Source organism: Palaemon carinicauda, chromosome 24 (genome assembly GCF_036898095.1).
Source record: "Palaemon carinicauda isolate YSFRI2023 chromosome 24, ASM3689809v2, whole genome shotgun sequence".
NCBI lineage: Eukaryota > Metazoa > Arthropoda > Malacostraca > Decapoda > Palaemonidae > Palaemon > Palaemon carinicauda.
Genome location: NC_090748.1, coordinates 90,154,383 through 90,164,382, shown reverse-complemented (window position 1 = coordinate 90,164,382; position 10,000 = coordinate 90,154,383). Strand labels below are relative to the sequence as shown.

Below are 10,000 nucleotides of genomic sequence, written 5' to 3'. Positions count from 1 at the left end.
GGACATGAGTTTTGTAGGAGACACGCAGCATACGCTGTCTCCAAGGATGATCTCCGGTATTGGGACCCTCAGGTATGTACTGTGTGCACTAACCTGATTAATGAGACATTTAAATAGCTAGGAAGAAGCTTCGTACCTGGGTAAGGGGCTTCCAAAAGTACACTTCTGGCCCTTATCTTCCAAGTGAGAAGATGAGGGCGTATCTTTTCCCTAAGGCATCAGCTGATGCAGTGATTCCCCAGCCTCAAGAGGAGATCCCCTAAGTTCAGATCCAGGTGGATGCTGAAGTCGCGGTCGCGATGCAAGACATCCAGCTAAATGACAGGATATCTGATGTGGACGGGTGTCAGGAGGAAGACCTCCTTGCAGAAGCCCAGGATGAAGTTCAAGTCCCTCTACATCGGCCGGTCTCCCAGTAGAGCTGGGACAGGCCCTCTCTTCTATTGTTGGAATGATCCAACAAATGCAGAAGGAGAATCAGGAGAAGGCGGCTGCAATGGAACTGCGAATGCAGTGCCTTGCAGAATCACATGGGCCCCAGAAAAGCTCAATGTGAAAGACCTTCCTTTGTGCTCGGATGCTAACCCATGGAGGTATGCTGAGCACATGTCGATGACGACTGGAAAGATCGTCATCTCGGATATGCTGGGCTCAGTTCCCCTGGAGGGTGGAATTCTGGCCCAGCAAGGCACCATATCCGGACTGTTATGTCCGGCTGAGGAAGGAACCAGCTTCAAAGGAGGAGGCAGAGCCGAAGGAGGTCATAGTGATGACCATGCTAAGGCTCAAGCTCTACTTTCATCTTCGATGAAAGAGAGGGGCTTCTCTAACTCAAAGGTAGCTGCATTGAATAGGAAGCTCCCTTCCTTTGTGTCCTCGCCTACTAGAGCCTTCCCCCTTTTTACAGAAAGGGTTTCTGGCTGTACTAAAAGCAATCGAGGCCGGCAAGTCTTGCCCCTCCCTAGAGGAGTGTAAACCCTTGTCGCTGGCCCTGCCTATGGACCACAAAGATTGGAAGGACGTCCATCTTACGTTCTAAGTGGAAAGTTGGAGGCTGATATTGCCGGACGTCAGTTCGGCAAGGAACCCCCTAAGCTGTCTGACTTTCTTTTGCGAAGTGAGCTCGATACAAAAGAAAGACTGACTGCCTCAATGTCTCTTCAGACTACTCTCGAGACGATGGCAAGTGACCCCAAGGTCCATGAAATGTTCATGGTAGTGGCCAAGCCTCATCTGGCCACAGTGACGAAGGACCTTTATGGCTTCGTCAAGGCAAGGAGAGCTTGTAGGGAGTTCGTGTTTACCTCGGCTACAGTGAGGCACGAGCTAAAGAAACTAATCTCCTCCAACATTTGGGGAAAAGACCTTTTTTCCCTACCGACTTGGTCAAAGAAGTTTTTGATAAAAGCCACCTTGGAGAATAGAAACCTTCTCCAGAAGTGGGACCTGGCTATCAAAAGAAAGTCTTCCCCGGATGAGGGTCCTCAACCAAAGAGGAAGACTATGAGGACTAGGCTACCGTCTCGGCCAGCCAAGCCTCTTAGACAGCAACAGCAACTGCAATTGCCATTGCCCCAGTGCCCCAGATCGTGGCACAAACCCCGACCACCTTTCAGTGGGTACCCCAGGCCGTGTCGACACAGTCCACGGCATTCACCCCAGCGTTCGAAGGGCAGTCTACTTCCTTCCGAGCAAAGCCTAGAGGAGCAGCCAGAGGCTCGTCTAGACGCCCCTCAAGGGGAAAGGGATTCAGGGGTGGTCGTGGTCAGGAAGGCAAGACCTCAGGACGGCAGTCCAAGTGAGGTGATACCGGTAGGAGGGAGACTTCTGAAATTTCGGGATCGGTGGACCTTCGATCCCTGGGCCCACAGCCTACTCAAGAATGGATTGGGCGGGAGCTGGTACAGCACTCCACCCCCGTACCTTCGGTTTTTCCAACACTCCACCCCCGTTATGGAGGAGTACGTTCAAGAACGGTTGGAGAAAAAGGGTGAAGCCCATCAATTTCTAAGGGAGGCTGTTTTGTGTTCCCAAGAAAGACTCGGAAAAGCTCAGAGTCATTCTGGTCTTGTCGCCACTTAACAAGTTCATAGTGAATTGCAAATTCAAAATGCTAACACTGCAACACATAAGGACCTTACTGCCCAAGAGGGCATATTCCGTCTCTATAGACTTGTCAGATGCCTACTGGCACATTCCAATTAGCCATCGACTCTCCCCCTACCTAGGGTTCAGGCTACAGCGAAGACTATACGCCTTCGGAGCCATGCCATTCGGGCTAAACATAGCCCCAAGGATTTTTACGAAGCTTGCGAGCGTAGCTCTCAAACAATTTCGCCTAAAGGGAATTCAGGTAGTAGCCTACCTGGACGACTGGTTGGTGTGGGCAGCATCCGAGACAGAATGCTTGCAAGCTTCCAGTCAGTGATCCAGTTCCTAGAGTACCTAGGCTTCAAGATCAACAGAAAAAGTCTCGACTTTCTCCATCTCAAAAGTTCCAGTGGCTAAGATCCACTGGGACCTTTTGTCACACCGTTTCTCCACCCCAGCGAAGAAAAGGAAGGAGATAGCGGGTTCTGTCAAGAGACTTCAAGATTCCGAAAGGATATCAAGACACGAGCAGGAGAGAGTACTGCGCTCTCTCCAGTTTGCTTCGGTGACAGACCCAGTGCTAAGAGCACAGCTAAAGGATGCAATCGGAGTTTGGAGAAGTTATGCATCAAACGCGTGAAGAGATCTGAGAAGACCAGCCGCTTTGGCTAAGTACTCTTCTCAGGCCTTGGTCCCAAGCCAGACATCTAAAGAAGTCAGGTTCTTCTTCAGCCACCTCCCCCGTCGGTGACGATTCACTCAGACGCCTTAAAGGAGGGATGGGGAGGTCACTCTCATCGGAAAAAAGTCCAGGGGACTTGGTCCAGGCTATTCAAGACCTTTCTCATAAAACTTTCTAGAAGCTAGGGCGGTGCTCCTTACCTTAAAGAAAGTCTCCCCGCGTCATTCGTTCCACATAAAGTGGTAATAGACAGCGAGGTAGTTGTAAGATACTTGAATCGACAAGGATCGAGGTCACCACCTCTCAACCAGGTGATGTTGGCCGTCTTCCGATTGGCGGAAAAGAAGAAGTGGTACCTGTCGGCAGTTCACCTTCAAGGAGTCCGCAATGTGACAGCGGACGCTCTATCCAGGTTCACACCGATAGAGTCAGAATGGTCCTTAGACGCAGGATCATTCTCCTTCATTCTGAATCAGTCCCAGAACTGCAGATAGACCTCTTTGCGACGAAAGACAACAAGAAGTTGCCCCTGTACGTGCCCCGTACGAGGACCCCTTAGCGGAAGCAGTGGACGCGATGTCCCTCGACTGGAACAGATGGTCCAAGATTTATCTGTTCCCTCCTCACAACCTTCTGTTGAGGGTCCTCAACAAACTGAGATCCTTCAAAGGGTAGCGGCAATAGTGGCCCACAAGTGGCCGAACAGCGTGTGGTTCCTCCTGGCATTGGAACTGTAGCTGAAGTTTGTACCACTACCAGATCCAGTTCTGACCCAGCGAGTCCAGAAGTCAACTGTCTGCGCTTCATTACAGAAAACCCGGACCCTGCAGTTCATGATTTTCTCTCCCTAGCGGTGAGAAAGCGTTTCGGGATTTCGAAAGCCAGTATAGACTTCATTGAGGAATATAAATGCAAATCTACTAGAAGGCAATATGAGTCATCTTGGAGAAAATGGGTGGCCTCTTGTCAAGGCGAAGATTCCGCAGGAGATCTTGACAGACTTCTGCTTATCTTTTTTCCCCACCTCCATGGTCAAGGGTTGGCAGCGAACACGATTTCAGCGTGTAAGTCTGCTTTGACAAGACCCATTCTATATGCCTTCCAGGTCGACCTAGGTAACGAGATCTTTAATAAAGTCCCGAAAGCCTGTGCTAGGCTCAGACCTTCAGCACCTCCAAAGCCCATTTCATGGTCTTTAGACAAGTTCTTCATTTCGCTTCTCTGTTGAGCAATGAAGAATGTGCGTTAAAGGATTTGACACAAAAAGTTATTTTCCTAATTTGCACTCGCGTCCGGGGCCAGGGTTAGTAAGATTGTAGCCTCTCGAGAGAGGCAGGTCGTGTTCAGTTCCTGGATGGGGAAGAACTGAACCTGTTTCCGGATCCTACGTTTCTCGCCAAGAAAGAGTTACCCACCAACAGGTGGGGTCCCTGGAGAATCTGCCCTCTGAAAGAAGATGCATCTCTATGTCCAGTAGAATGCCTAAAGGTCTATCTTCATAGAACTTCAGACTTCAAGGGTGGTCAACTATTCAGGGGAGAAACATCAGGCTCAAATTTATCTCTGAATCAACTCAGAGCGAAAATCACATATTTTATTCGCAGAGCGGATCCTGACAATACACCCGCAGGTCACGATCCGAGGAAAGTTGCCTCATTCTTAAATTTCTTTAATTGCATGGATTTTGAACATCTCCATTCATACACTGGCTGGAAGTCTTCCAGAGTGTTCTTTCGCCACTATGCGAAGCAAGTAGAGGAACTAAAAGAGATCTGTGGTAGCAGTGGGTCGCGGTGTTAACCCTACTGTTTAACTCTGCGAGGAACAGTGGTCTTAATTGGGACGATTAATTCCAGGGTGAGTGTGTAGTTATATACTGTACTACAAACTAAGTGAGGGCACTGTGTTGCCCATCCAGACTGTTCCATTTCCGAAGGTGAACCTAGCATAAGTGCAGACATGTGTGCCGAGCGTTTCTAACGCTAATGTCATTGATTTGTAATACAGGCTTTTATGACTTTGATACCTCGGTATCTTAAAAGTGGCATCTAATGTTTTTCTTTCAGACAAACAAGCCCTGTTTACTATCATACTTATGCTTAAAGTTTTGGGTTATCCTCTTCTTATATATATATATATATATAATTGTGGTTAACCTGTCTATTTATTGCCTGTCAATAATCTGGTTCTTGAGAACCTTGCGTCTCCTTCACCTGTGTCAATTTACTGGTATAATTGAGCATTCATTCTATGTACCTTATCTGGGATAATTCTAATAGAATTGTTCCTTTATGCAAGCTATGTTGCATTGGTTTTCCTCCTATGCGGATATAAAACCTTTGTCCAATACAAGTATTGTGCGGAAATCTGGTCGATATTTCATATTGACGCAGTGGTCCTTTACAAACTATGCTTTACTTAATATAGGGCGAGACCACTATATTAGCTTGCCTGGTATTCGTACATAGATATATGTACTCTTCGAGACTTTTCCAGAGTCTAGTAGGACTCTTCCCTGTAGGGGGCAGGAAGCTCTAACATAGTTTATAGTTAGTTGAAAAGATGTATAACGGTAACATCTTAGGTCTCTAGGTCTAGTCGACCGGGAAAAAATTACCTCCGGGGAGTACGGCACGTTCTGAGAATCCACAGATACAGTAATGCTCTGGTACACTTCCATCAGGACGACATGGCTTGAGCCCAAAAAACGGATTTTGAGCGAAGCGAAAAATCTATTTTTGGGTGAGATGGCCATGTCGTCCTGATGGACCCGCCCTTGCCTTTCTAAGAAAGGGCTGTAGGACCCCTCCCTACATACAGTATCTGTAGCACCTCGTGTACGCTACAAGGAATACAGATGGCGCCAGGATTGGCGCCAGGCACGCATACGAATCGGGGGATTGGGAGGCCTTGGGAGCGGCTCCCCCCTTTTTCTTCCCGAATTCGTATCTCGTCAATCTCCCTCCTACGAGACGAATCTCTATTTAGGTAGTAGATTGCCATGTGACGTGTCTAGAATACGTCCTCTGATATGTCGCGATATCCCTTTCACGAGGGATACTCGCTCCAGGAGTTAGAATTCTGGTACCTTAAGGTAAATTCTCTGGGAATATCGCCGTAGTTGTAATATACCCTAGGAAGCTACCCTATAGGAACTTCCATCAGGACGACATGGCCATCTCACCCAAAAATAGATTTTTCGCTTCGCTCAAAATCCGTTATATATATATATATATATATATATATATAATGTATATACATCATTTGTGCTAGTATATATGATATTTGTACTTGTAAGTAAACAGTATATATATATATATATATATATATATATATATATATATATAAATATATATGTATATATATATATATGTGTGTGTATATATATATATATATATATATATATATATATATCTCGTATATATATATATATATATCTCGTATATATATATAAATATATCTCGTATATATATATATAAATATATCTCGTATGTATATATATATATATATATATATATATATATATATATTTATATATATATGCATACATATCTAAAACTGTATATGTAAAAAGCTCACATGTGCATGGAAGTTTTAAAGGTAAAACCTACTAGGAAAAATGTAAACACCACGTGAACCCTGCACGGTTTTTCCTATCTCCAAGATATTATCAGGGGAACTGACAAAGATATACATTTTACAACATATATTCTTGCGCAAGAGAAAGAATGAACTTTAACATTTGTAAAATCCTTGGGAAGAAATGCAGCCACCAGTATAAAAAACATTTTTTGCATTATGTTCTCACAGTACTTATCTCTTTAAATTATATGCCAACAAAACCATAATTCTTATCAAAATTAATCAGCAAACTTGCTCTGAATATTTGCCATCTTTCCATCTAATTCATTTTTCAATGTATCTGTCTTTCCTCTGCTTAGAGATCAGACTCGATTTGCTGGCAAATCGTGAATACTTAATTTGCCAACATGAAAACACTCATTGCTGCACTATTGACACCAGAAAGCTTGCTTTTCTTAATATATAAATTGCTATTTTAATCTCCGAAATAATTCATCAGCATCCTGAGAAATGCACGAGAGAGAGAGAGAGAGAGAGAGAGAGAGAGAGAGAGAGAGAGAGAGAGAGAGAGAGAGAGAGAGAGAGAGAGAGAGAGACTCACCTCAAAGTCTTCCTTGGGTATACCTCTCTTGCTATGGTTTTCTCCCGTTGTTTTTAGAAGATCAACGAGGGTTCCAACATCGTCGAGATTATCGACCAACATGCTGATTGCATGGAGTACCTGTTGAGGAAAGGAAGCATGAGGATCTTCTCGTACAACTAGTGGGATTACAAAAAGTAAATAAATTGCATATATTTTTTTAGTTTAATTTCCATTCATTAATGCTTCATTAAATAGCTCTATTATATGCTACTCTGTATTAACTTTTCTCACAGAGTTTTCGTTAGAAAAAACTTATCTGTGTTTGGTTTGGATTTCCATCAAAGAGAACGTTTAATCATAATATAATTTCAAAATTATTATTGACGTTTCTATATAAATAAAAATGTCTCTTCACATAAACTTAGTCAACAAGACCTACTGTCGATCCATGGGCTGCTAATCTTCGGTTGGCTCTGAGTTCATCTTCAGTTTTGTTTTGGAACCCCTTGAATCTGGTCTTGAGGATGGGCTCTTCTCTAAACAACCTGTGAACACAATTGCTTTTAGTTTATTGCTTTATGGAACGACAGCAGCAAAGGATCGAATAATGAGGTACCTTCAAACCTAGGTTTAAACGTTTAAAGGCCGCTCATGAATGGCAGAGGTAAGGGACAGTGACATTGCGCTATCAAGCAGGACAATGCCCTAGAGACTTACCATACTGTATATACATATGATCAGCGCCCAAGCCCCCTCTCCACCGAAGCTAGGGCCAAGGAAGGCCAGGCAATGGCTGCTGATGACTCAGCAGATAGACCTATAGGCTCCCCTAAAGCCCCATCCTTAGCTCACAGGGAAGGTGAGGTTGCAGCGACCCAAGAAACTAACGAGGTTCAGAGGGACTCGAACCTCAGTCTGGCATTCACCAGTCATGGACGTTACCACATCGGTCACCATTTGACATTATCATTATGCACTGTATATCAAGCATTTTAATCTATCTAATAAAGAATGAGAAATATGGTTATTTTTTTCTCCTAATATAATTTCACTTGAAAGGAGTAAGCAATATTGAGTTATTCGCTCAACTCATATATTACAAACTTAATCGCATACTATTCATACATAGCTCGTTTTTTTTTTTTTTTTTTTTTTTTTAACTCACGTTATGAAGAAGTTGACACCATGTGTCTTCACGTCGGGCCTGACCAGGTCCCACGTCCTGACCATAGCTGTCCGGTGTCTCAAGGTGAGACCTGTTGTTGCATCTGGCTGGTCTGCGTCGGGTCCCAGGTCACCATACTCTGATAAACTCTTTGTTCCAACCTGAATTAAACGAATCTGTGAATGAATGTGTATTTATTTATCTGGGGGGGGGGGGGTGGATTGCTATTCAAATAGGATGCTCCTGTACTTTTTGAATGCAGTGGGAATGACTATGTTAATGAGACCCTCTTCATTCTTTTGGAATGAATGTTACTTTGGAAGAAAGGTCATTCGTAAGTATGTCTGATCTATTGTGGTATATCTATCTATCTAGTTATATATATATATATATATATATATATATATATATGAGGACCTTTGCATCAATAGGCATAGGAGGAGATGATGATGATGATGATGATACACACACACACATACATATATATATATATATATATATATATATATATATAAATAAATTAATTAATAAATAAATATATATACTGTATATATAAATATATATATATAAATATATATATATATATATATATATATATATATACACATATATATATATACATATATATAGATATACTGTATAAATATGTATATATATCCATATATATATATATATTTACATATATATACAGTATATATATATATATATATATATATATATATATATATATATATATATATATATATACATACTAATAATTATGTGATATGGTAGCCCTATAAATCCAATACTGGAATGAGTCAGTATACAGTAGCATTTTATATCTGACATAAAAAACTGAACATACATAGATATTAAAACTTTAAACTTTCATTATTTTAAATTTGTGTTCATGACTACTAGATTATTCATATAAAAATACATCCATTGGACGCATCACATTATAAAAAAATATGTGCTAATAAATACGAGAATGTTGGCATGTATGCACCAAGTGAAACAAGATTTTTACTCTTACAAATGAAATACATAAAAAAAAAAAAGACTATACCTCCTCCACCTGACAATTTCGATTTTTGAGGCAAGATGTTAATCTGTTGTAGTTTTTTTTTTTCAAATGAAATTTTCACAAATTCGTCTATCCTCAGGTAAAAAGATCTGCCGTAATACTAATAACAAAAAAAAAGAAAAAAAAAAAAAAAAAAAAAAAAGGGAAGTTCACCAGAAAGCTAGTCAAAAAACCTGAAGTTGTTTTTGACAGACCATAGACTAGAAACAATAAATGTAGCGATTTCGGAATTGATATAATTGAATTAGTGAATATGAAATAAATTTAGGAAGCCTGCGCTCAAAAATTCTGCTGTACTAAGTTAAGATCTATAGATATACTCTATAGGCCTTATAACCTACTAAGCAATCTAATACACACGTTTCTTACTTTATCATTCGAGAAATATTATAAAATATTAAACTTAACTTACTTGAGGGTTTTCTTTCTACTTGTCATTATTAAGTAAATATTTTGCTTCATTCAACAAAAAAGGATAAAGTTTATTTCTAAACACAAGGATCTAATATTCGAAATGCTACGTTAAATTTTTCTTATCTTAACCATTGTAGCAAGTTAGGTTATGACGCACCTAAACAGGTTTATCTTACAACACATGTATGTTGGGGTTTAGATTCAAGTCGGGTTGCGCTTAACACCAACAGAAAAAACATGAAGGATAAAGAATAAATAAAACAAACCCAATTAACTCAAAAGCAATACATTCACTCTTACTTTTGAAGAACCACTCCACCACACGTAAACCATGCTTAGCATGGACCCCATCTTGAGAGTCCACTTTTAAGGTTTTCCTTCCAGACGACTGAGCTCCAACAAGTGAGGACAAGG

General features: G+C 41.4%; 1 protein-coding gene across 3 annotated transcripts in view; it reads right to left on the bottom strand.

Moving 5' to 3' along the window:
- Positions 1-10,000, bottom strand: part of glob3 (globin 3) — a 364,413-nt gene that overhangs the window by 11,024 nt on the left and 343,389 nt on the right. For 2 of the 3 annotated variants that reach the window (XM_068348320.1, XM_068348319.1), the window contains 4 exons: positions 9,887-10,000; positions 8,104-8,279; positions 7,378-7,483; positions 6,957-7,076 (listed from right to left, as the gene is read on the bottom strand). The exon at positions 9,887-10,000 is cut by the window's right edge and continues 91 nt beyond it. In XM_068348320.1, the coding sequence (XP_068204421.1) occupies positions 6,957-7,076; positions 7,378-7,483; positions 8,104-8,279; positions 9,887-9,937 (453 nt within the window). In that variant the 5' untranslated portion in view covers positions 9,938-10,000. The remainder of the gene's footprint in view (positions 1-6,956; positions 7,077-7,377; positions 7,484-8,103; positions 8,280-9,886) is intronic. The other variant, XM_068348322.1, reaches the window with a different exon arrangement.